At 51.1% G+C, this 26,278-nt stretch overlaps 9 protein-coding genes across 9 annotated transcripts; 2 read left to right on the top strand and 7 right to left on the bottom strand.

The window, feature by feature from the left end:
* Positions 1-780: 780 nt before the first annotated feature.
* AYL99_08642 (hypothetical protein) lies at positions 781-2,376 on the bottom strand (the record flags this gene model as incomplete). The annotated part of the gene is made up of 1 exon (XM_018840150.1): positions 781-2,376. One exon carries the CDS (start codon positions 2,374-2,376, stop codon positions 781-783), a length of 1,596 nt encoding a protein of 531 aa, XP_018691271.1.
* A 1,220-nt stretch (positions 2,377-3,596) lies between these two features.
* On the bottom strand, positions 3,597-5,346 carry AYL99_08643 (hypothetical protein; the record flags this gene model as incomplete). Its single annotated transcript, XM_018840151.1, has 2 exons — positions 3,597-4,239; positions 4,292-5,346. 2 exons carry the CDS (start codon positions 5,344-5,346, stop codon positions 3,597-3,599), a joined length of 1,698 nt encoding a protein of 565 aa, XP_018691272.1.
* A 2,668-nt stretch (positions 5,347-8,014) lies between these two features.
* AYL99_08644 (hypothetical protein) lies at positions 8,015-8,695 on the bottom strand (the record flags this gene model as incomplete). The annotated part of the gene is made up of 1 exon (XM_018840152.1): positions 8,015-8,695. The coding sequence occupies one exon, from the start codon at positions 8,693-8,695 to the stop codon at positions 8,015-8,017; it is 681 nt and encodes a 226-aa protein (XP_018691273.1).
* Positions 8,696-9,947: 1,252 nt separating this feature from the next.
* AYL99_08645 (hypothetical protein) lies at positions 9,948-11,447 on the bottom strand (the record flags this gene model as incomplete). The annotated part of the gene is made up of 2 exons (XM_018840153.1): positions 9,948-10,366; positions 10,424-11,447. 2 exons carry the CDS (start codon positions 11,445-11,447, stop codon positions 9,948-9,950), a joined length of 1,443 nt encoding a protein of 480 aa, XP_018691274.1.
* A 1,796-nt stretch (positions 11,448-13,243) lies between these two features.
* On the bottom strand, positions 13,244-17,494 carry AYL99_08646 (hypothetical protein; the record flags this gene model as incomplete). Its single annotated transcript, XM_018840154.1, has 1 exon — positions 13,244-17,494. The coding sequence occupies one exon, from the start codon at positions 17,492-17,494 to the stop codon at positions 13,244-13,246; it is 4,251 nt and encodes a 1,416-aa protein (XP_018691275.1).
* A 537-nt stretch (positions 17,495-18,031) lies between these two features.
* Positions 18,032-20,767, top strand: AYL99_08647 (hypothetical protein; the record flags this gene model as incomplete). Its single annotated transcript, XM_018840155.1, has 1 exon — positions 18,032-20,767. One exon carries the CDS (start codon positions 18,032-18,034, stop codon positions 20,765-20,767), a length of 2,736 nt encoding a protein of 911 aa, XP_018691276.1.
* A 423-nt stretch (positions 20,768-21,190) lies between these two features.
* On the top strand, positions 21,191-22,033 carry AYL99_08648 (hypothetical protein; the record flags this gene model as incomplete). The annotated part of the gene is made up of 1 exon (XM_018840156.1): positions 21,191-22,033. The coding sequence occupies one exon, from the start codon at positions 21,191-21,193 to the stop codon at positions 22,031-22,033; it is 843 nt and encodes a 280-aa protein (XP_018691277.1).
* A 356-nt stretch (positions 22,034-22,389) lies between these two features.
* Positions 22,390-23,517, bottom strand: AYL99_08649 (26S proteasome regulatory subunit rpn-8; the record flags this gene model as incomplete). Its single annotated transcript, XM_018840157.1, has 2 exons — positions 22,390-23,285; positions 23,334-23,517. The coding sequence occupies 2 exons, from the start codon at positions 23,515-23,517 to the stop codon at positions 22,390-22,392; spliced, it is 1,080 nt and encodes a 359-aa protein (XP_018691278.1).
* Positions 23,518-23,973: 456 nt separating this feature from the next.
* Positions 23,974-25,782, bottom strand: AYL99_08650 (hypothetical protein; the record flags this gene model as incomplete). Its single annotated transcript, XM_018840158.1, has 3 exons — positions 23,974-24,066; positions 24,169-24,490; positions 24,542-25,782. 3 exons carry the CDS (start codon positions 25,780-25,782, stop codon positions 23,974-23,976), a joined length of 1,656 nt encoding a protein of 551 aa, XP_018691279.1.
* Positions 25,783-26,278: the final 496 nt, after the last annotated feature.

Genomic DNA, 26,278 nt, shown 5'->3' on the forward strand with positions numbered 1-26,278 from the left:
CCGTCTTGGCCCCGCTGGTTGGAGCGAAGTTCAAGCCAAAGAGGTTATAGTTACATTGTTTACGGCAGCGTTACAGACGTCATACGTGGTCACAAGACGACACTGGTTCATTTTGACGTGACTGGAGACGTGAACATGATTACGATGAGGGCACCAGTCAACATGCGTGCAAGGATTGCAACAGTAACGTGAAAAACATCGTCGCAAACGGAGTCGACCAGCATCATCTACGTGTACGGAATTGGATCCATGTCACAACCGGTGGACAATGTCATGGCATCGAGAAGTTAGCGCACTAAATTTGGAATCCTGCTCCTGGCTCAACTGCTTTTGGGCGTCCGAGATGACAACATAAACATTATTAGTTTTCCGTTTGGGTGCCATTCATCCACCATTTATCAGATGCGGCGAATGACCCACTCCTACCTTCGAACTGGCTTCACTGGTGTTCTCATCCGGCCTTGGTTGAGCTGAGCATGCATCAAGATTAACCACTAGCCCCTCTCATCTCCCCAACTTCTTGAGCAGTTCCTGAATCCTGAAAACTTGTTGCGGTGCATCTGGCTCCAACATTGCAAACGAATGCCTGGTGCTGCTGCGATCCACAATCACTCAGAAGAGTCCCCCGTCGATCAACCACAGCAGACTTCATACCACTAAATCTTGACCGTCGACACCCTCTTTGCGCAGTCGGCGACACCCAGAACACATATGGGGTCACCCTGTCCAGACCCTGAAAGGGCCAGCCGTATCTATGCGAGGCTGACGCTGCGACGAGGCTCAGGCTTCAGGCCACGACCGGCCAACGAACCTTTCCATGTCTTCACTCCACAAGAATCTTGTCAATAGGTCGGCTACATCGTTCCAGCTCTTCATTATTGTAAATCTCCGCTTGAAGAGCCTTAGCAGATCTACGCCCTCCGATCTCATCTGTCCATCTCTCGATCTCCAAGAATCGATTACCACCATGAACACCCAGACCAGAGCTTGCTTTTCTATTTCCGTGGCTATTCTGGAAGTCCTCTTCAAATTACTGGTAGCCCGAACGGATATAGATGTGAAATGTGTTGTGGGAAGACGCTGTGTGCAAAAGTTTGCGAAGCAGTAAAGAACGAGAGCCAAAACGATGAGCTTTTCCAAAGTGGGGTTTTCGTCAGAATCTCCGAGACAGGGGCACGCTTGCAAAAGGTCGTCGTAGCGACGCCTCCTATATTGCAGAGTTTTATTCTTTCTCGTACCCGACTGCTTGTCTTTCCTCCGTTCAAGCTCCTCTGTCGCATGCAGCAAGGCTTCGAGTGTCGGGATACTTAGCACGCCTGTTTTCGCGAGGCTTTGGAAGCCACCTGGCAGCTGGCTGACGAGACCGCGTATGCTGCCGTCCAAAGGGAGTTGGAGCCGTCGTCCTGCATTTGGATTTATTCGAGCCCCAGAAAATATCGTTGGACCTCGACCAGCTATCCAGCACCAGTTGCCCTCCCACTGAAGCATCATGCACTTTTCCAACCCTCCGTGGCCAAGTTGATCGATACCTCCTTTGGCCTGGATCATCAGACGCAGGTGTTTCTTGTGCAACTCATGTGCTTCTTGATCACCCACCATAAGTGCGCCAAGGGCAAGGTTCATTACGGTAATTGTGGAGATGTCATTGGGAAGATTCCCATTGATTTCGATCTCTCGTCTCAAATTTGCTAATGCCGTCCCTAAATAAGTGTATACTCGCCGGGATGGCTTTGCGGCCGGATCCAAAAAGAATTCGAATTCGTGGACTAAATTGCACAATCCTGCATGCAGAGACAAACCATGCTGCAGCGGTAAAAGGGCGAATCGGTCGTAGATGTTGGTAACGTTGAAGACCTCATAGAGCGGGGCGTTGTTTGGGACATAAATCTGAGTATAAAAATCCAAGGCATCCAGGCATGAGTTGTCGGGAATTACACTGAAGGGGTCTTTTCGATATCCCCGCAAATACGGATCTGGATCCAACACGACGGTGCTGATCTGCCGTGGGCTCTGGCTGATATCGAAAACTTTATTAGGTCGTGTGGACGTACTGCCGGATCGGTCCTCTAAGGGTCTTGTGTGCAATTCCCCAACAACGAGAGATGGATTCCTGGGGACCTTGGGGTTCGAGCCTTGTGGTTGTGCCTGTGTGGCGGAAGCTAACGGACGCGACGGATGTTCGTGGGCAACAGAGGAAATGGATGCCGTTTTCCGCGGCTGGCGAATGCATTTCTTCCCAGAGCTCGCCTGCCCTTGCAATTCACGTTTCCTAAGCCCGATGATCCTCGCATGAGTTCTGACCTTGGATATCTGGATTTTCTTGTCCGCTTTGGTCCAGGAGAGACCGTCGACAAAGACCACCTCGCGAGCTTTCATTACGGCTTTCGTGGCTGTACTTCTGCTGATCGATTGACGGCAGGTCTATATCTTTGGGATGCGCCCACGATCCCTGTTGTGCAGGGCTTATCTCTTTAGAATAAAAAGTTTCTGACCGTGATTTGTCCAGAGACAAGCATCGCAGGACCTGCTAGAGTTCCTCGGGGTCAGATCAACTATTCGACTTGGGCAAAGATAAACAGCGCTGAGCTCTCCCTCTCGTGACCTGTCTACCAAGAATAACCCGTGTGTACGGATTGGCACGTGCTGAGATGTGTAATCTTCGACGAAACCTGGCTCTTCATCAGCATTGCCAAGCAGGGAGATCTGTTTCGAGGTTTCATCTTACCACCCAGTCCTGCAAAAGTAGAGGCATGGACGATATTCAAGAGCGCTTAGCAACGCGCTTTCAAGCTGATCAGCATATCTTGAAGGTTCTGTTGTTACATTGGCACCCATATATGTCTTTGTAGCGTTCTAAAGCACTGGCACGGCCCGAATACACCGGTTACTTCCATCTAGCAATGGGAAATTACATGAAAATAACGGCCAGGACTCATCCAAGGAGTAACGCGCGTTGAAAATAACCTATTAGCTTGTAAGAAACACAAAGAAGTGATCTTCGGGGATTTCTCTCGTCCTTGATGCAGAGTTATCTCAGCAGCCTGCACAAGCGGATGACCAACTGGATAGTGTTCTCCAAACTTGGAACTGGATATGTGGCCCTGTACGAGAATCTACAGCTTCCAGAATAGTCCGACAGCCCCACAACCGGAGGCTCGTGCTTACGCACACCGTTCATGTAAGAATGGTATCGCTTCAAGGAGTGGATTCTGTTGGTCCTTGACTCGCCCGACGCTTAACACATTCAACGGAATATCTGCATTGACCCTCTTCGAAGGCTTCTTCTAATATCAGCCACACCACCACAAGATTCCAACCCTCCTGTTTGCATTGGACCCTTGTCTAGCCGGTAGTTTCGCTGACAAAGATCTAATAGCCCGCTGGATTTTCATGCAGCTATCTGCTGGCTACAGACTAGGCGGTAGCCCACACTCTTTGCTCGTGACAGACTACAGAGTGCTAGGAGTCGTTTTGAGAGCGATGCAAGTGTGTACGCTGTCCCTCGAAGATATTGCGAGGACATGTTGCTCCCCATTTGTCTGCCAGACTCAACAGTCTTGACATGACCTCACTCGTTTGTGGTAGAAATCACAGACTCACAATCTCACACCCTCCTTCCTCATCCTTTCTCTCGTTGCATCCCTTAGGTATCTCCTGAGAATCTTGCCGGAAGGGTTTTTGGGAATAGCATCCACGAATTCCACTCCACCGGCCAATCGTTTGTATCGGACGACTTTGCCTTCGACAAATTGCTTCACAAGCTCCTCTGTCAGGTTAGCCCCATGCGGTCCAGGCTGCCTGACGACAAATGCACGGGGCTTCTCATCTCCGTCTTCGGTCGGCATACCTATCACTGCCGCGTCTGCAATCCCAGGGTGTTCGAGCAGGAGAGCCTCTAGCTCGGCCGGTGCTACTTGGTTTCCTTTCACTTTGATCAGTTCCTTCTTCCGATCTACAATGAAAAAACGCATATCCTCGTCCACATATGCGATATCGCCCGTTTTTAACCATCCGTCTGGCGTTAGCGTTGCTGCGGTAGCTTCGGGATTGCGCCAGTATCCTTTCATGATGTTGGGTCCACGACACCACAATTCTCCCACAGCAGAAGGGCCGCGACTAGTGATTTCGGAGGCGCCGTCTTCAGTCATGATCTTGGCTTCACAGTTAGCGGTAAGTTGGCCGACCGAGTTGGTCAAGGATATCTCCCTCGGAGCCCAGCCGAGAATGGAGCAAGTGCATCTAACACAGAGGTTAGTCCTCGGGCATCAATCAAAGGTCATGAATGTCTTACTCGGTCATTCCATACCCCTGTTTGAAATTCAAGCCTGTGCCTATCCGTTGCTCCACTTGTTCTGAGACGTCGCGGCCCAACGGTGCAGCTCCAGACCCAATATTCTCGATTGAGCTCAAGTCATACTTCTCCACTGCAGGATGTTTGGCCAACATTACCGCGATAGGGGGGACGAGCGTATAGTCGGTGACGCGGAATTTCTGCGTATACTCCAGGAACTGAATGAAATCGAATTTGGGCATAACATAGACCGGGATCTCGCGGTTAAACGCGCTCGCAATATAGAATGTTTGCCCATATGCATGGTAAAGTGGGAGGAAACAGAGCCATGAAGCACGGGCGTTGCGAACTTGATAATCTGGGTCGAGTTGGGACAGATGCTGCACTTGTAGTGTGTTTGAGATGTAGTTCTTGTGGGTGATCTCAACGCCCTTGGGTACGCCGGTTGTGCCACTGCTGTAGTTCAATGCCAGAGTCCTGTCGCATTCCCCTGGCCCTGTCAGATCATCCCACTGGAATCCCTCAGCGTCTTCCGCCGGCGCTACCAATGCACTCCAATATCTGCAACCCTTGAGCCCGATGGTCTCTCCATCAAATATCTTGGAGTTGTAGACGAAGACCCTCGCGGCGACATCGAGGCCGGCAAGTGTTGCCGCTTCAATACCTGTTTCCAATGATGCTTCGGCACACAGGAGGTACGTTGCGCCACTGTCTCTCAGTTGGTGCGCCAGCTCTCTTGCGACAAATGTTGGATTGGCGCCAGAGAAAATTCCACCGGCGCATAGCACACCCATGAACACGACGGGAACAAAGAAGTCATTGCCACTGAAGAGCAGGATGCGGTCCCCTTTTCTAAAATGCTTGGACCGTTGCAAACCAAGTGCAAACCGTTGAGACCATAACCGAAACTGGTCGCGCGTGAGGTAATGCGTATCTGGACGCGCAGCTTCTGAGAAGGCGCGCTTGGAACCTAGCGGCGCCGTCGGTGACTTGAAAAGGAACGTCGGCAGAGAGCATTCTGGTAGGGCCACGGTCCATTTGGATTTGTAAGGCATGATGAAGAGTCGCGGGTCGAGGACAAGGGTAGCAGACGCGCGAGAAATGTAAGACGAAGGGCTCAGCGCTTCAGCAATGTACGAGTAAAGAGACAATGCGAGCAACGGTCGCCCTAAGATTGGAAAGGAAGCGACAGATAATATATGAACACTATACTTGCCATAGCGGTGCGCTCATGTCAAAGTCGCCGAACAGGGTACCTTTTGACGACTCGATATAGGATTCATGACTCTCGTCACTTTGATATCGTTGGATGCCGTTAACCGACGTAGATCAAAGTTGTAGATTAGTGCAATGGCACCACGCCAGGTCAACGTACCGAGGCACCAGGTAGGCGGAGAGATATTTGGTCCGAGGAGACTGAGATCTCAAAGCTGACTTTACGAGTCAGCATAAAGCCGGGGACCGCTGAGGCGTCTGATTGGGGAATTCCCTTCACCAGCTGAATTTAGCAGGTATTTCTTGCGGCCCCAGAGTTACTTTGGGCCTCGCCGCAGCCATCTCGCCATGGCTAGTCTTCTGCGGCGTCTTGACCTACCCCAAATACTCCGGCCTCTGTACGTACGAGTAGTCTGATCTCCACGAGCGCATTCTAGGGCTGCAGGTGGAAAGTGGATCTTGGGGTGAATACAAATTCTCTATCCTGCCCGCCACAGGTTAAGATGGGTAGTTGAACTAGGCCAACGGTTGAACACAGCGGCCTTGTAAGCCTCACTAGCCTTCAGCTAGTTGGTCCGTCATCCCCCATCCAACTCTTACTTTATCTTTGTGGATGCTTTTCAAAGCGACGTCTTCACGACCGTCACATTTTGCACTCTCCAGAACCCCTCCTCCGCCTGTGCGATATTGACCACATTTTCCACGGGTTCTTTCCCCAAGACGAAATCGAAAAAGCCTTTCACCAAATTGGCGACCACATTGATGGCTTCCTGCCCCGGAATCTCGCCCACACGCTCATCAATAAGTCCAGGGGTGCCTTCCCTAATGCCCACAGATCCGCCAAATATGGGAGATCCCCATAAGTAGCATGCTCACTATTTTCAAGCTGAATCTGCCATCTGTCGCCTTTCGGATGACTCCAAACGGCGGGCCGCGAACGCGAGACGGAGAAACGACGAATGGAGGACGAAAAGATGGCGAATGGTCGCGCCATGTTTGCGTTGGCGAGCAGAGGGGCTTCGTAAAATCCTCCGTCAAGGTTGATTACTCCGAGCAGACAATGTGGTTCGGCAAGGACCGAGGCTGCTGTGACGGTGCCGCCTTCGCTGTGACCAAATTGCTACAGGACTATACCTGGCGGAGATCGAATGATTTGGAGTATTAAATGTGTCGAGAATGAAGCTGACATCTTCGACAAGCACGTCCAAGCTAATTCCATCCGTGACGTCGACTTGTGTTTGGAAACATTTCAATCTCCGCGTAAACGCGCTGTTCGAAGGACACGATCGAGTAACCTGACTTGGTCACGGGGCTTGTCAACAGGATGGAGTACAGTTGGCGTGGAAAGCCAGCGCCAGGAGCGAAGAGGGCCGTAGGAGTCACCAATTCGCGCCCCACTGAGTAGCGGCTCGTAGAGACTCAATTCAGTTTGCGAAATGGTTCCTTCGAAGGAGACGCCTGTCATGTTCGCAAGGGCCTGCTCCCAGAATTGAGGCGGTTGAGCTGCTGGCATGTAAGATTGAATGCGGAGGCAACAGCTATCCACCTCCATCGGAGCGATCACGGAGAATGGAAGGTATGGGTCGGGTAGGACGAGGTCGACCAGTTGCTTTTCAACCAGGAAGATTCCATAGGTGCCATTGGGATGGGGCACTGTAAATGCTGCCACAGCGGGAGCTGAAAGTAGTGCGAGTGTGAGAAACAATATATTGGAGCTGGACTGCAGCATTTTCCGATCTCACTTCGATCTCTCTCAGGACGCTTTCAAAAGATCTAAAGGGAGTAGCTGTCCTTTAATGCGCCCTCATCCTGAGTCTTGACGACATGCATATCCATTGACTCATCGTACATCGGCTTTCATCATGCCATACTGTACGAATGCTCCTCCAACACACATTCACAACAATTGGATAATCCCTTGACGATCCCCTCTGGCCTGAATAGTCACCTCCATCGCTGTATCCTGAGAGCCTTCCCCAAGTTGGTCATTGTCAAATCAAGAAAATTCCGCCATCTGTTTGGACGTCGTCGGCTTTTTGACCATGTAGTCCTTTGATCCATCCTTGCGGGCACGACCTTGGCGGGTGATTTATCTATTGGGCAGCGTCGTGCCGAATAATCGGTTGAGATGTTGCACCAGACTGTCCCTGCAGCAAAATATGTGGAAGGAATTCAAGAACATCTGTATCCTCCTATAACCTACCCAGTACGTGGTGATGGAATGCTTGACACGAAGGGAGGTTGCGTTTCATTCGTTGTCGACGTCATATACGCGTCACAAAATCTCTCCTGATCAAAATGTATTCCACTCTGAAGCGAAAGCGCTATTAACGACTATTTCCAGATAGAAACCGACAAGCAGAAAGCCTCCCCGGCTTCTCTTGGGAGACATTGTATCCGGGCAAAGATCTGCCTCTCCAACGCCAATGCATTATGCAAAAAGCCCACGCTGTTACAAAGGAGGGTCTCTATCCACAATTTCATACACGTCCACCAAAGCAGACGGGTTCATTCCTCGTAAGTGGCCCCCGGGGCTAAATCGTACTTCTGATAGAGCTCCTCGGGTTTTCGACCCAGTCGACCAGCACTGCTCCTCAGCTTGCCCCTGCTGGCGTCAACGAGAGGAGAAATCCATCGGTCCTCGACTGTGCCGCCGACCATCTTGTCACCTTTCCTCAGATATGTTGTGGCGCCCATCAGCGTTGGTTGGAAATTGACGTAGATGGCCTCCCAGTGCTTGCGGTCTACCTCGAAGATTTCGTGGTTAATGCCAATATGATTATTTTCCTTGATATGCTTGTTCCACCAGTCCCAACTTTCGCGATGCAGCTTGCCGTACGCGAACTTGTGGATATCCTCTGCGGATCGCCAATAGCTGAGGTTAAGGATCTCCGTGGCGCCGTTCTTGTCCTGGCTCGTCCAGGTGGTGCCGCCGTAGAAGCCCAGGTCAGTATTTTCGGACTCGAGATCCTCGATCATCTTGGTCAGATAGTCGCCAAGGGTTTTGACATTTGGGGCAAACATCCCAAGTGGGTGGTTGACTTTCGCTCCCAGCATGAAGACCGCGAGCTTCTCTTCCGATGGTTCCTCATGGAAGGTGCCATCTTCGTCCGGGATCTGCGGAGAAGTGCGGTACAGAAGAGCGTTGTCGAGATAATGATTTTTCTTCAGCCCTAACGTGATAGCCATGGTCTCTGCTAGACGAACTCCGAGGATAAGAAGAGAAGGAAGCATGGCATAGAAGCGAGGTATGACCAAGACAACTAAAGACTGTAGCAGAGCTCCGAGGAACAACCACGTCGACACGGAAAAGTTTTCGCGAAGGGCCTGGAGAGAGTCAGTGCTTCGAATCATACGGGGATACTAGTTGAGGGGATTCACATATATGAGTTTCGCACTCCTACTCGGCCAGTTGCTTTGCGACCTTGGCCGCTTTTCGAACGGAGGGAGGATGCTCTTGAAGGCCATAGTAATGGTAACTGTCAGATGATGCTGGGTATCCAAAGACTTTATCGGGCCGTTTGATATCAGATACCCTGGGGGCTTAAGGTGGTACAAATGTTGATGTTGAATGAACGGAACCAAAGGCGGGTGCAATCGAGGCTCCTTTATATCAGTTAAAGCTTTGAACAAGGTATTCACGTCAGCCATGGCTGTGCATACGACATTGCCAAAGCTTCCATGTGCCAATCGCCATACGTGCTGTGTATACTCGGACGAGTCGGATCTCAAAGCTGAGAGCTGTGATATCAGTTTAAGCGGCGGAGTGATCAGTGACAGGAGGCACTCTGATGTCCATAGCTTTCGCACGAATACACTGAGCTGAGCAACATAGCCTTGATCGGTTAGAGGGGGTGACGGCGTGGAATGTCCTCAACGGGCTGAAAATGGACCGCGACAACGGTAAGTTACTTTTTAAGGCCGTAGCAGGATACGAAGGAGCTCCACGCTGACATAAGAATGGACTTCGTCGAAGCCCTGCGCCTGTTCATGTACTGCGTATGAGCAGGTAACAGTCTCTGCCGACCAGACTAGTAGGTCTTACTCGGCCGTACAGCATAGGAACAGCGTAGGATGAATTCTTGCGAGATGCAGCCCGCATCGCATCATAGCCGCCTAAGTGCCTAGGATGGCCAATCTTCCCTGGCCCCCCGGACCTGACATCCGACCAAGGCGGCAATTGAAAGGAACAGCAGCTCACCTGACGCGTAATGTTCACACGAGTACGGAGTACGAGGTACGTCCCTTGCCTACTTGTTCGCCTCCACCTCAAGTTTATTGTACGTCTTTTCAATTCTGATCGTCCCCATAATCTATTTCTAAAAATCTTGCTGTAATACTGTCATGCTCCAGATGGATAAGATCCAACTCTGATGTTCCATGCAAGCCATGCAAGGCGTGCCAATAGCATCGCCCGTCAGTCCTTCAGAGGAGACCGGAGTCACGATGCAGCTGTTTTCGCTGTTTTGGCAGGCGACACTCCCAACCCGTTTCTATTGCGAAAGAACAGCACGCCTGCGTCATCTCCAGTGGCGCCTTCCATGGGCTCAACCCAGCCACACCATCTCATGGATTTCCACAAGCTCTTCAAAAACCCCAGAGACCCCTCCTTGGTATCACTTCGATAATGACGGCCCATCACCTTCTTGATGGCTTCGCTGGCCTCATCAGCGTTGTAAAATGGGATGGTACTGACATAGTGGTGAAGGACATGGGTTTCGATGATACCATGGAACAGTTGGCGCCCAACAAACCCAAATTCTCGATCAATTGTGGCTGCGGCTCCGCGGGTATATGTCCACATTTGAGGAGTATAATGGGGAAGAGAAGGGTCCGTGTGTTGCAGGAAAGTAATCGCGACTGTTTACCTGTAAGCAAGGTGGGCTGGAAACATCGTTCTGGCTCTGTATGACTCACCTAACCAATGATTGATCCACAAGTATGGAGCAATATACCAGACAAACAGATTCGAGAGACCATAAGTCCTGCCGACCAAGAAAAGGATGCTTCCGACCGCGAGAAGACCCAGGTCACTCAGGAAAATCAGCTTGGCATCTTTGGCCTCATACAATGGGCTGGCAGGGTCGAAGTGGTTGACTCCACCACCGAATCCATTGTGCTTGCCAATTCCACGGCCCTCACGTTGGACTTCGTGTTTGTTATGGCCGGTGACGTTGGTGAACAAATACATGGGCCAACCAAAGAGTTGTTGGCTGATTAAGTGGTATGCAGTTGCAATTGGCGTCTCTTCAGTCAACTCATCGAGCTGATGTAGCAGCTTTCCTCTTCGACTGAGGTATTGCTCCTTGGTCGCTGGGACAAAGACCATGTCTCGCTCCATGTGACCAGTGGCTTTGTGATGCTTGCCATGAGAGATCTTCCAAGAGAAATACGGCACCAAAAGCGCAGTGTGGCAGAAGTAGCCAACTGTATCGTTCAGGGTTTTACTGGTTGAGAATGACTGATGTCCGCACTCATGAGCTAGCACCCACAGCCCGGTTCCGAACAGGCCTTGTATAACAGTGTACACAAACCACAAACCAGCTCTTAACGGGGTATACGGAACGTTCTCAGAGGTCACAAAGCGGTTGAAGAGATAGAAGGTGATGGCGAGAGAGGTGATGTCTCGAGCAACATAGTACAGACCGGTGACAGCAGATCTTTGGAAGCAATGCTTTGGGATGGCATTGTGTATGTCGCTAATGGTGAAGTCGGGCACTTCGAAGGGATTGCCATAGGTATCGAGCAGCTGCTTCTTTTCAGAGCTCTGCTTAGGAGGATGGGTGGGAGCGTCTTCTGAGGCAAGAGAGGACAACGAGGTCGAGGAAGGCGAGGATCTCGGACTATCGAGAGGTGAGATGTTGGCAGAGGAGGTAGGTGTCGAGTCGGCCGTCGCCAGACGACGAAGGATTCCCTCCGCGGGCAGTGCAGTGGAAGTCATGGCCGATCTGGGAAGAGACTCTTCGGCAGAGCGCAACGAGGTGAATATTCGACCTTGGAGGTAGGAAGAAGGAGTGTGGGCAGGACACGATTGAGGGGGAGTGCCGTGTAGACAGGTCAAGGCAAGAGTGAAGCAGAAGGTGAAGACTGCAGCGACAGGGCAGGGTTAAGAGGAGCTTCTGAACTAGGCCGAAAAATAATGTTTAAGGCTCAAAGGGTCGTATTCCCTCAGGCAAAGGAGTGAACGGAGTTCTGGCGGCGAATGAACACAGGTCTCCTGTCGTAGAAGTCGTGCAGGCGCAGGGCAGTGGAGAGAATGTGGGCTGCGGGCTATTCATTTTTTTTGGCCGGAGGGGAAAAATTCGCATGATCCGTGAATCTCAACAAAGTCCCCCATGGTTAGTGCGCAGGGGCAATCAGGGGACCAGCAGCTAGCATCGGCTCGCAGGCCATTTAGCTGCTCGGTTGTGCCTGGGCGGTGAGCGACGATTGCAGGGTCTTCATCTGGGCCCCGAAGATCGCCAACCGCTGGATACCTTCCAAGTTAGGTATGTAGGTGCCGTTAAGAGGCACCCAAGCCTGTTCGTAATGACCAGAACTCCGCACAGCGCTCATCCTCCAAAGCGAAAACGCAAACGAGCATTTACTGGTTCATTTGTCCGCTACTGTGTTCTGATGCAACATGTGTAGGTAAGCTGATAAAGCAAGGCTAGGTAATTGGATTAGGCTGCTGTCACGAATCGCTGCTCGGTCAGTTCGAGGCTGGTGGGATACTACTATTCAGCTATGGCACTTCCGCAGGGAGTTTGTTCGGACGGCCACACACACGGGGACGGTCTGGCCATGATGGTCAGCCGGTTCCCTAATGTGGGACTGGCTGGCTGGCACATTTCCCTGAGCTGGAGACTCTCTGTGTGCATTGGTGCACTCAATGATCCCACCTTGGCTTGAAGATGTGCGGTTTTGCCCCCTTCGTTGACCGATAATTGGGAAGAGCTGACCTCGGCCTTGCCCGATGCCTTGGCAGCTCCAGTCTGGCCGGACTCTTGACGGCTTCGACTCGTCGATCGAAGGGGCGCTGTCATGTCCGACAGAATGTTGTGCGTCTGTTGAGCGCGATCGGCTGACCGCTAATGGTTATGTCCTTGAGCACATGCTGGGTTCCGTGCCGTTTATTGCTGACTGGGCACAGGACACGGTTGTCAATGAATCGAGACCCATTGACATGTGCAACAGATGCTCGCCCAGCAGCAGAGACTAACCAATTCACATGCTGAGAGACCCTGGTTCAGAGGTCTCTCGAAAGAGCCGATGCCTCGGTCAAATGGGAGAGACTGAAGAATGACAGGAGCTGAAGTTCTCGGGCTGACTGGTGGTCAGGGTCACTGGCAGTAGGGAAGCTGGGTATGGTATGCAGGGTGAAATCGGGAGTTCCAACGAAAATGATTTTGTTGGGGAGCTGAGACCTGACACTAACCTAACGGGACTTTGGCTAAGGCTTCGTCGTGGCTTTGACTCCGCCCATGTCGTCACTCCACCGCACCAATCTGCTTGCAGGGTAGTTGTCGGTTCGTGCCGAGCACAGACCCTGAATTTGGGCCCTGCGACTGGTCAGAACAGCTGTAGTCAAGGTTTCTGGAATAGCTCAAAGCGAGCCCGTTCCTGGCGCTTGGTGTCACCGCACCGCCGTAAGGACGCAGCTCCAAGCTGCGGCTCAAAATTATGTCCGGCTTTGTTCAATGCCAGCTGGGGTCTAGTGATGGCGGTGAAGAGAGTGCTGGGGGCTCCAGTTGGACTTCAATCCACTCCTCCACGACTTCCGCTCGCGACCAGCCTGCCAGCACCTTCGTCCGCTATGGCTCCAAACACCTCCACCGTGGTGCTCCGCAAATCTGGGGTAATTAGAATACTCCGACCATGAGCAGGATTTTGAACATCTGTCAGGAGTTCTGCCCATTCATCTTTGCCGCTACTTCGGATCCGTTTGCGACATTTAACACTGACCGACGGAAGGAGCAAGTGTCCGAGATGTTGAGGGAAGAGGACCACGTGCATGCGGATGGTCTCTGAACCCAGCTGCACATTACCTTTGCGTCTGCCCCCCACGAGCCACGAATCCGAAAGAGCGGCGATCTCGAATGACGCTTCCAATTCCCCCTCTACACGATCTTCGAGTTTCATGACGATTTCGGCCAGCAATGGCTGGCCGATTGTTGCAGTCGGGTGTGGCGGCCTTGACCATTTGGCGTCTAGAAATGCCGAAAATAGTATCGAACGCGGCGGGATGTCAACAAACAATCTGAGCTGGCGTTGGGGAACCTTGGAAGACGAAAACTTGATCGGGGGCGTTCGAGAATGCCAGTCTCGAAGCCATTCTTCAATCTCGGCTCTTCTTTTTCGGTCAAATGCGCACAAAACCGACGGCCAATCCATATCCTCCATCTTCCACACTTCAAATTCTTGTGTTAATCCTGCAACTTCCACATCTTGCTCGGTCCACGTGGTACGAACACGCTCCAGTAAATGCGATGTGAGCAGTCGGGCGGCAAAAGAGTGTCTCGACTTGGTAAGCTCTTTGGTGAACTGTTTCTCAAGAATGGCCAACATTATTCCGTCAAGAGATTGGAAGTCAACAACGAGCGTTAGTCTCCTACTGGCCTCTGCAACATTTTCATTCCTGGGCACAAGCCGGACAGTCCAGTTGGCAGGTTGTTTCGGGAACACCACGAATGGCTCGCTGATGCTCCCGCCCGCAATCATGTCATGGGAGTCGTTCTTCTCTAGACTGCAGCCGATGAGACGAAGCGGTACCATAGTCGAAGGGATAATGGTGAATCTGGAGTACATGTAGTCCTTCCGAAAAACGTCCTGCACATTGACAGTCACAGGTAAGATCACCTTAACAAAAGCTGTGTCGTAAAAGGTGAATATTCCCTGGTCGGTCTCGTAACTAGCCTCAATGCGCAACATTATCGTCGGCTCGGAGGACGTTTCCATGGTGTAGGGAATCTCGACATCCGTGACCGTCTCCGAGGCTAAATTATCCAGCAACATCACTAAAGCGTCGCCTTCTCGGGCCGTCCGCATTTGATTTGATTCATGTTGATCGCCGACCAATTTAGAGTCGTGGATGTTAAGCCTCAGCCCAGCTGTTGCCGTCCTCAATCGAAGCTTGACCTGCTTGATGTTGTTCTGCCCAGGTCTGACTTGTAGGAGCAATCTACGGATCTGGGCCAAATGAATGATTGGGAAAGGGTAAATCTTGATTCCGAACGATCGATAGCTTGGGTATAAAAGGAGTGGTACCACGTCTGCGCGAGGGCTTAGGGAATCGTCAGATCCTGGATCCTCATCATCTATTCGCGACTTGAAATGATGCAAAAGTCTCAAGTTGCCAATGCAAACCTCGACTTCATCCGGTACATACCAACCATGCGTCGTAACAGGGGTTTCTAGGGCAACGGTCTTGCCCTTGGAGTCTATGACCACCTTGTCTTGAAGGAAGAGCAATATGGACCGCGGCTCGACACCGTCTTTGGCGATAAGTCGTAACTTGACATTATCAATTGGAGGGGTCGAGGCACCAGAAAGACTGCGTATTTGGATTGAGATACTGAACCCATCCTTGGTATCATGTGGAGAAATGTGTCGCGAAACCACAGCGATGCGAAACAGCAATGCCGCACGTAGTGTTGTTGCTGGGATGTTTGGCAATACCCGGAAAAATTCGTTCATATAATATTGATTCGCTTGAGAGCGAGATTTGGAGGAAGTCGCACAGTCGGCATTTCTAGGGGGATGCAGACAAGAAATAAGACATCGAGCGTATTCAATAGGCCGCTCAAGACGCTTCAGACACTCGGCATAAATGCGGAGGAGGTACTCTTCTGAAGGACGATACGAGCCACGTGGGAGTGGACCGAGGATATTCTGGAGATAACGGGCGGCAATTGACCAGTTATCTTGCGAATATTCCACTTCGACCAGGTCTGTCAATATTTGCTCGGATGTTGCTCGATTTTTGGTGGGCGATACAATCCGAAAGGCAAGGACAGACAACATGGCGTAAAGCATCATAAAACCCGACTTCGACGCCGCTGCCGTTTTCAATGTGGCGGACCCTAGGCCCAAGAGAAGCTCGGTGTTGGTAGAGGGCGGGGACAGGTCTTCCTCTACTGGATCATCGTTGGTCTCGCCATTGGTGGCAATCGGTTGCATTTGGTCGCCATCAGATTTCAGAGCAGACTGTTTCATAGTAGCAACCCATGGTTTCACGGCCTCCAAGGTCTCGACGAAATGTCTCGCCATGAGTACGAGCTTTGATATCCACAAGGCGAGACGGCCAAATCCGGTTCGAGTCGGCTGTCCTTGTCGTAGAACTGTGCCATTGGGCAGTGGAGTATATCTCTTGCTTCGATCCTGGGAACGTTCACGGGAAGCGGACCGCATACCAGAAGTAAGGGATATGGGTTGGTAGCTCTCGGATGACCGCTGAAATTGGTCTGCAACGGCTGCATCCGAATCGGCAGAGAGCTCAGTAGTGTCCAGTGACAACTCTCCTTTACCGTAGTCGATGTCGCCGCCCAAAGCTGGCAAAGCTTGAGCAAGAATCTGTATGACAGCTCGCCACTGCCAGGTGGAGACAATGTTACTTGTGACTATTCTTTGGGTGTGCAGCTCATCTTCACTCAGCCCTTCGTGCCCACCCCAGGCATTGTAAAGCTCGACTCGGAGAGTGCGGCCGGCGAGACTAATGAACTTCATGGCTCGTTCCGTCAAATCTGCAACAACGTCGAGATCGGCGTCCGTCTTGCCCGGTTGGGAGGACTTGCTAAGCACCGACCGTGACTGTCTTGTCAGGATCTCCATTTCCCGCGTGAAGAGATAGATGCGAAGATCCAAGGCCGAAACATCATTAGAAAGAATAAGATTGCGGTAATTCTTCCTTTCAACCTCAAATGGAAAGTCATCTTCATCTGCTGCGAGAATGTGCTTCAGGTCAAGAGGCGAGTCGGCATCCATACACGATATGCTCTTCGTCTCCGGGTCCAGAGCTGCTCTTAAGAGATCCTTGGATTCTTTAGAAAAAGTTAGTAATGCTCCGCTTTCGTCATGATCACTTTTCTGGGCCTGTTCCTTGACTAGTGTGTCAAGACCCAGAGAAAGCTCATCATACACGGCAAGGGCATCTTCAAGCAAGCCCAAGTTTTCAAAGCCTTTGGCAAGACCTTCTTTGAGAACGAGGAATGTGCAGAAGTTCCAACCCGGCAGACTTCTCTGGCTATCTCTTTCACGAATGTCCAGTTCGTATTGGGCGACACGAGCATCAAACGAGCGCAGGATACATGTTTTCAGAGAATCCACCAAGTCATGCCACTGCTCCTCCAATTCCGCAGATGTCAAGGCCGTTGATTTATCTCCAGGCTCAAGAAGTCGGACCTGGGCAACGCGGGAGATGGACGACTTGGAACTGCTAAAATCGGCTCTCAGTTTGTCGAAAATAGTGGATGGGCTTTTGCCGGACCACTTTGTTTTGCTATTGACGCTGTCGGTGCTCTCCGAGGCCTCTAGTGAGATATGCTTCGATGATTTTGGCTGGCTGGCTGCAGGAGTGTTTGGAAGAACGACATGGACGATCAGCCATTCGAAGGCATCATGATCCTCCTGGCTCTTGCTCGATGATTTCCCATCACCTGGAGGTGTTTGTGTCTTGACCCACTGGCGGACCTCTTTTCTGACCTTCTCTTTATAGATTTCCTTGTCATCGCACCTTAACAAGTATAGTTTGACGTATGGAGTCTCTCGGAGACCTGGTATCTGGTGCCTCCGAACGTTGGCTTGCGCACCAGCGGATTGGTCTTCGCGCGTCAACGATATATTCAAATTCGAGATCGATCGTAGTGGCCGGTTGGGGGCTTTCCAGTGCAAGTTCCGTAGAGGGCTTCTGGCCGAGAGCCGTGGCTCGAAACGGTCAAAAAGGTTATGCGGATCAACACATTGAACAATCACTTTGGAGTTTGGAGGCGGAAGCGACTCTGGTGTCTCCATGGTAGAGAAAGGGGTGTGGAATGTGAAGAATCGGCAATTTTCGGCGGACTCATGATGGCAGAGCGTCTAGCGAGGCGATGCCGCTCTCCGCTGGGCAGATGAAAGCATACTCTAGTCTACAAGCACGGATGGCCTCAGATAGACGCCGAGTACAGTACGCAAGACCGCCGAGAATTAGGTCCCATGTTGCGCGTCCGTGATAAATGCGCGGCAGTAGATGACAGACCGCTCGCACCAGTTGACCAACCACACAATTTATTGAGATTCAGCCTCGCTCCTTTCTTTGGCAGGACCATTTCCAAAACTCCACTTCATTGTAGGCCACATTATTCTCGGGGTCACCAAGACGCAGAATTACATGTGAGTTGTGAGTCACTGTGCTAGCCTACCGCCTGCCTCGAAAGGTATAAAGAGGCACTGCAGTCTCTACAAGTTCGTCGAAGTGACCTTTATTGTCCCTGCCTTGATCTATTTCCTGGCCTTCCAATCGGTCTACGGTTTCGCCTTCCGCTATTCGGTGGTATTCTTACGAATTACATGGCATCCTCGGCGCTCCCAGAGACTCTCCGCTCCGTCACCTCGACGAAAATCCTGGAGGTGAGGAAACAGCGTGACCAGTACGAGGCATCCAAGAACGATATCATTCGTGAGGCAAAACCGGTCAAGGATGACCTCGAACGCACATGCAAGCTATTGGTTGGCTCCTGCCGTCAAGCCGGCATTACTGTCGTCAATGATGAATCGTGCGATTCTGATTCCGAGACCGATCCAGCTTCTGACCTTGCACGGACCCGTCGAAACCAACAGCTATTCCTCCGACAAGCGGGCAAAGATCCTGCATTCGCTTCTGAAATTGTCCACCGAATCCACGACGAGTTAGTGGAGTACCTCAGTCTCAAAAGTGTACAGCATGAGCACGCACAGTTCTTCTCTGAGCTGGTGACCGAATGGCTCTCGAGCCCCACGGACATCAGCCCGCGCCAATCTGAACACGGTTCGATGGAGGAGTCGTCATTTGAGAGTGTTGGTCGAAAGGAAATGCACGAACAGAGAGCGCAGTGGGAGTCTATCGTCTTCTCCAATTCCGAAAACGATGATACGGAAATTCATCGCTACCTTAACCAATTATTCAAGTCAGAAAAGTCGATCTCCAAAAGTTTCAAGAGCATTGAGACCTCGACGAGGGCTTTTTGCAACACTCTTCGCTGCACAGCGGAACTGTTCAGTGCAAACGACCTCAAAATGACAATTACTAGTCTCTTAAGGACCGATCTCTTATCCGACGAGAAGGCTGCCATTCTGAAATCTTTTCAAAATAATGCGGCGGTACTCCAGGAGGTCGCCGACGTGTTGAACATGAGATTCACCTCTCTTGAGAGCTGGAGGTGGACGACGGTCAGCGGTGCAATCTCTATCGAGCAACGTCGGCAACTAAACGGGAAATATCGAGTATTCATGGACGAGGATGTCCTCGATGCGATTCTGCTTCACGCCATAGGTATGAAGTGGGCGGTCCATTTCAAGTCTTGCCTTACCGGTTTCTTCCTCTCCCCTGCCTGGCGAACTGCGGGGGTTGACATGCCCAAAAATGACCGGGACCGACGGCGGTATTTCCTGGACGAGGAATCGGCTTTACGCAACTGTGTGGAGGAGCGCCGAAAGGATCGGTATGAACAAGACTATTTTATGTCCCAGCTGCCAAGCACGGAGTCTGAAGGAGCACGCGGGTATGACAGTGATGATGATTCGACGCCGGGCAGGAAGAGCCCGGTCGAAACGAAGCAGGGTCTTTTACACTTGCTCATCACCGAAGCTCTTGTTTCACATCATATTCGGCCAGGGGTGCCACATGCCGTAATTCGTTCAGACTTCCAGTGGTTCGGGCCATCCCTCCCTCATGGCGCTATCTTCGCTGTGTTGAAATTCTTTGGTGTCGATTCGGGCTGGCTGGACTTCTTCCAGAAGTTCCTGCAAGCGCCCATGCGATTTGTTCAGGACGGCCCAGACGGCCAATATCATGTTCGTCAACGAGGCGTCCCGATGTCCCATGCGCTCAGCGATGTCTTTGGTGAGGTGATTTTGTTTGTTATGGATTTTGCGGTGAACAAAGCCACCCAAACCTATCTCTACCGTCTTCATGATGATTTCTGGTTCTGGGGAACGCAAGATCTGTGTATTCGTGGGTGGGAAGCAATGAACAAATTCGCCTCGATCATGGGTATCGAGTTCAACAAAGAGAAGACTGGGAGCGTTGTGTTCGACCAGGGCGCCGTTACCCGACCCACAGATCATCAAATTTCCGACTCCAAACATGAGGTCGGGCACGACAGAGGATCACCGCAGAAGGCACACTTGCCAAAGGGTGATGTACGCTGGGGCTTCCTACGCTTGGATGCGAAGAGTGTCCGATTTGTAATAGATCAGGGCATGGTCGACGAGCACATCAAAGAACTTCAGCTGCAGCTGTCCCATTGCACGTCGATATTTTCGTACATTCAGGCATACAATGCGTACCTGGCGCGGTTCTTCAGCAACAACTTCGGGAAACCTTCGTTTGCATTTGGTCGGGGTCATCTGGATGACATGATCGATACATTTGCCAAAATCCAGAAAGCACTCTTCCAGGGTGGTTCAGTAACGGACTATCTCTCGAAATTGGCCCAGGAGCGTTTCGAGGTCAAGGATGTCCCCGATGGAGTCTGGTATTGGCCTGTTCAGATGGGAGGTCTCGAGCTGCGCAATCCACTTGTGCCGCTCTACTGCATGCGAGAGACGATGCTTCAAACTCCGCAGAAGATTCTGTCGAAATGCCTCGACCTCGAGGAGAAGTCATATCTCGCTGCCAAATCCCAGTTCGATTCAGAAATGAAAAATTACGGAAGAAAGAGGTCATACCCGTCGGGACTGCCCACTTTTGGCGACAAATTCATGTCGAAGGAGGAATACCTAAGATACCGCGAGGAGCGGTCGATCAATCTTTCTAATGCCTATTGCCACCTACTCGACATTCCCGCCGAGTTTCATGTCCATGCGACTAATGAGATCACCGCATGGCTGGACAAGCTACCCTCGGCACCCCGTGGGCAGAAATTGTCGTCCTTTGGTATTCTCAAATCGTTTGACTCGATGAATCCGTATTGGAAATGGATGCTAGCAGTCTACGGTTCTCAGATTGTCGAAAAGTATGGAAGCGTCCAGATCGTGGACGCGGCACAGGTTCCATTGGGGGTTGTTAGTGTCATGAAGGGAGGTAAAGTCCGATGGCAGGGTTGAGTGCAGAGAACTCAGATTTAGCCTAGTAGATTATGCAACCTAACCAAATCGATAATCCTGTATACCCAGCAGTCGAAAATACAGCTAAGCGGTGCTGTAGCAGTCTAGTTTCGAGAGAGGAACAGGGAGTTATACAGAGGGCTTATGTAAAGGGACATAAAAAACTCTGCAGTTGAGAGTTATCGCTCGAGATTCTGAGAGACTAAATCCATCCCTTCACATATGTATCTGTGAAAAATGTACATCGGTTCTAGTGATTGTGCGATCTCAATTCGATAGATGTCGAATTTGTTATCGTCGCCTCCAATCAGTCTCAGTGCCTGTAGTCTCTTAGCAGCAACGAACTGGGGAGATTGACAAACACTTTTGGCATCAGAGCTTCAGCAGAGGCTTCCAACTGCGCTGGGACTTCGCACCCTTGCAATGACTTTGAACCAGTCGCAAGCATCAATCTTGAACTCAATAATTAGGGCTCTATCACAATTCTTGGATCCTAACACCTTTTACCAAGACCAACAACCGTCTCATCTGCATGACCAGCCACAACATGTTCATCGCAAAGGTGTCCACCCTTTATCTCTGTCGAACCAGGAGAAGGCTCGCCCAGTCTTCTTGACCCTGCACATGCTATTCCCTCATGAACTACTTCCCGCGCTTGATCTCCTGGATCGGGGCCTGGTAACCAACGTCATGGTGAAGCACTCAGCCACGAGGCAAAACGATCAAGAGGGCATGCCGGGATTGAGAACTTCTGCAGGCCAAGATTGCCCAGTGCTGGAACACGCAGAAGTTCAACACCTAGAACAATCGGGCGGTAATAGCTGTGAAGTCTTCTACATCCAGTCTTCGTCCGCCGTGGACAAACAACTGTCGAGGTCGCGAATCTATCCTCGCGGTGGACACACTAGCATGGTTATCCCGTTCTACGAAGTCCGCCTGGATAGTTGGAACTGCACTTGTCCAGCGTTTAGCATTAGTATGTTCCAGAGCTTGAATCTTCAACATAACCGAGATCCTGGAGCATTGGAAAGTGACCTTCATATCGGCCGGACTAGCAAATCCACAGGGAAGATCAAGGGTGAATTGGAATTCGGTGGTATTGCCGTCACCAAATTCGCAAAAGTGCCGAGCTGCAAACATCTTGTGGCCGCTTTCCTTGCGAAGGCTGCTCCAGCCCTGTTCACAGACAGTGTGCAAAAGAGCACTGTCTCGAGGGAAGAGGCGGTTGCATGGGGAGCCGGGTGGGGGGAGCACAGAGGGACTTGAAACTATGGGTGGATGGACAGCGTGTTGTTGTCCTGCTACAATAAGTAAGATGGGAAGATATTGCACGTTCAGAGAAGCATGACTCCAGTCGAGTTTCCAGAACATATCTCACAAACCGAGTGAAGCCGACTCTGCTGTGTTTGTCGCTGCTCTCAGGGAAGCTGATCGTGCGTGCCTGGCCCGGGAATACCATGGCTGCAACGATGACCGTGGCCACTTCGATCTCCAGCACACTGATTGGATGTCTTCATGATAATATACACTGCCGATGCTCAGCATTGAAAGAATGCTCTAGAGCGGAGCTTGTCAATCAGTACGCTCTGCTCGATGCCACAAAATCATAGATATCTCGATGTCTAGCTCTTCTTTTTGCCTTTGCCTTTGCCCTTTCCGTTGCCACTCTCTTCGGCCTCCTTCTTGTCTCCGTTTACCGCCCCATTAGCGCTTGGCTTTTTCTCGTCCTTCTCCTTCTCCCCCTCCTTCTTTTCAGCCTCATCCTTCTTTGCATCCTTTTCTTCTTGCTGTTGTCGATTCTGGTTCTTGTTGTCGATAAGGTCATGAAATGCGGTGATTGCACGAACCAGCGAGCTAAGGTAGATGGTCATGAGCTGATCATTGGTCTTGATGCTCATGGCGCGAGCTAGCTCGCTATTCTCGATTTGGTTCTTGCCATTCGGTCTGGACGCCGGAGGTGTGGTCAGGTTAGGGAGAAGATTGAAAATATCTTGCAAATTGCCGAGGATGGCATGGTTGATGGGGAGTTCGCCATCAAGGACTTTTTGAAGATAAGCGCTGATGTCCCGTAGCCGTAGATGGAGACCCTGAAGAGACTGTAGCTGTTGAGTGATTCGGGAGGAAAGGGTGCCGACCGCAACATCGCGGATGTCTCTGAGCAGATGTTCCACACCAATCTCTTCCGCCTCTTCTGCCTCAATGATCGAGGGGGTATGCACAAATGTTTTGGTCGTGGTTGTGCCATCGTCCTTAATCTCTTCGATCGCGAAATAGGCGTCTGTGGGTACGCCAACTTCCTTCGGTTGAACATCGATGATAACAAGGAGGGGATTTGGTGTGTATTTCTTGAATAGCTCGTTGATCTGGAGATCAGATGCCCGCAGCTTCGGACCCGAATGATACCATCCGATCAATTTCTCTCGCGCATTCACCTTCTTGAACATCTCCCGCATTGACTCGACATAGTTATGATCCAGAAACCAAACGGAAGGGTCTTTCTCGTCTTCCTCAAAGGGCACTATCATCTGTCAGAGAAAATTACATTCGAGAATGCTTGCTAACATACCTGCGAAACTGTTTGACACTCGGACATTCTTGCCGTCGTTTTGACCAAGCAGAACGCCCACTACTCGTTTACGAGTCCCTTTGGCTGAGCGGCCGTAGTGATCTGCAGCTGATAGGAGAACTAGCGGTGCGACAGAGACTTGTCTGCTCACAAGGGATAGCGTCTCTGCCGTTGTTGCAGGCATGATGGAGAGCTGGGAGTGGCGAAGACGGAGGAAGTGAGGAGGAAATAAAGACGAGGGTTGCCGGATCACTGTCCCTCGAGGGTCGAGTCGTTGCGGAACGGGATGGGAGAGGAAGAGAGAGGCAGCGACGACTGGATTCTTCAATTTGAAGGCAGACAACCAGACGCGACCAACCTCGCTCGCTGACCAAACCAGGTCGCACCTTGTCGTTTTGCTTGAACGTAATTTATCCAGCTTGGGCAACTGTGCCGACCGGTACCCGCGTCCGCCTCCATGTTGCAGCCAGCCAATCACACTCATAGCGATACTACATCTACTGTATGACTCCTGGTTCTGCTGGACTTGTCGAAACGTCTTGGCCAAAGCTGCACTGAGGAGCAGTAATTGCGAAGGAAATCAATATTGTACCTTCTCCCAGAATCCCACATGGCCGGAAGAGGCAATTGAGGGGCCTTCTTAATTAACGAGTGAGAAATCAAATCCTAAGATGCTACCTTCAATTACCTTGTCCACGTCCAGAGGATTGATAACATATTGAGCATATTTAGACTAGCCGAACAGCTGAGCAGGAAACAACTATTTATCGTCGAGGCTTTTCCTTGTCTCCGCCCAAATCTCGTTTATCAATGCCGCTTTCTCCTCCGATCTCACCTTGATGTCACACTCAAATGGTTGTGGGATTGTCATCCATCCAGGAACCATTGCAGTGTTCGGCTCAATCACACTCCCATCTTTGGAAATCTTCTTTGAGATATTGAACGCCCATAAGACACGAGCAATATTCAAAAACAGCGACTTTTCTGCGACATGCACACCTGGACATACTCGCCTTCCAGCTCCGTATGAGAAGTGGTCGCGCTGGTTGGGATCTGCAATGTTGATGTAGGAAGCGGCCGGGAGATCGTAGCCGAGGAAACGCTCTGGCATAAACTCGTCGGGTCTGTCCCAATGGGATGAGTCATAATTTATTGCCCTGTGTGTTTGTCAGGAGGACCTCGAGATGCCGGCCGTTACAGACACTTACCACCAGTTCAATACAACCACTGTCTCCTTGGGTATGAAGTAACCGTTGTACCAGTCATCCTCAGTCGTGTAGTGCTGCATGCCAAACTTGTTTGGTGGGCGAGTGCGAAGCAATTCCTTGATCATCGCTCTGAGGTAAGGCAGACTTGCCTCATCTTCCCATGTAGGCAGCCTGTCTGCTCCGACTACTCGGTCGACCTCTTCCTGAGCCTTTTTCATGATATGAGGATTGAGAGTCATCGCCAGGATCCAAGAGTTCAAGAAGGCCGATGTTGTTTCAGAACCGGCTTCGACCAAGCCGCCGGTTTGATAGGCGGCTTGAAGTTGGTCCAACCCCAGTTTCTCTGGGTTGCTCAAGTAGAAGTCCTTCGCAAAGCATGGATTCGCTTTACCTTCGTCAACCTCTTTCTTCAAATCTCCCCAAAGCTTGAGATAGACGACAGAGTCATGGGCAAAACATTTCTCGCCAAATTTCCTCCAGTTACCAAACATCCATTGAGGAAAGTATCGCAGCGAGGGCCAGGTGTCGACGAGGAAAGCACCCGGTGCAGAAAATTGCTGCAGGTTATTGACCACGCTATAAATCTTCTTTACCAAAGGATTGTCCCAATCTGCCATCCGGTGCCCATATGCCACAGTCAGAATCACGCTCGATGAATATCGCCGATTGTGGTCATAGAAGTGTTCCGGGTCGTGGAGCAAATCGTACATCAACTGCTTGGATTCGAGATCTTGGATGGGTTGATAGCTGGTTGAAACAGTTATGTTGAGGAGTTGATGCGCAATCTTCCGCACCACGCGGTACTTAGGCCCGTATGGCATGAACAATTGCCGTCGACCAGCGGAAGCGACATCGCTAGCAAGCGGCGCAGGTGGTCTTGAGGAATATATGCCAGACTTCTTGTCCATCAATTCTTTCACCGCGGTGGGGGATGACAAGTAGATGTAATCAGCTCCTCCCATCTTGGTGTAAAATATCTCACCATACTCTTTCGCCCACTTTTGCGCCTGGAACCGAAACGTTTCAGCCCTTGACATCTCGAAGAAGTTCCCCAAGAAGGGCAAACCACGAGGACCAGGCGGAAGGTGTCTGCGTCGGGAATCTTTCAGCGTGCTCGGGGTGACCCATAGGTAGAAGCCGATGATGAAGAGCAAGGGAAATGCGATACAGCTGGCCAGTCCGATTTTGACGAGCGAGACGCTCTCGAGCCGTACTGAGCTGAGAATTTGGCTGCTGGCCATGATGACTTGTCTATTTACCAAACTCACGTTTCAAATTGTCAAAGCGTGCATTGCTCCTGGGACAATCGAGAAGCCAATATATTTCCCAGGAGAGCTACTCGAGAACAAGAGAGTTGGAGGGTTTTCAGGTTCAAGAACCCAGACCCCATGGCTCTAACTCAGTGCAACCCCTCATTGGTGCAATGTGCTCGATGCAATGGCAGTTGGATCTGGATGGCATCGTGGGACTAGTAGGATTTCCCCATGCAGTGTGGTGGGGCTCCTCCACATTCTCAGCATAAACAATTATTAGGTGGAGAATAAGTCAAGGTCATTGGGGACGCACAAGTTGGGGAAGAGGACGGAATCCAGCAATGTCTGGTGCCGGGTGACAGGATTGTCCTGAACGCAGATTTTGGGGATAGCATATGCATCACATTCAGAGAACTCCAGACATCATGCTAAAGGTACATGGCAATGATGTTGCACTCATCACCTTGCTTGAAAAGGTTTCCAG

The sequence above is a fragment of the Fonsecaea erecta genome, assembly GCF_001651985.1.
Source record: "Fonsecaea erecta strain CBS 125763 chromosome Unknown Scaff7, whole genome shotgun sequence".
Lineage (NCBI taxonomy): Eukaryota > Fungi > Ascomycota > Eurotiomycetes > Chaetothyriales > Herpotrichiellaceae > Fonsecaea > Fonsecaea erecta.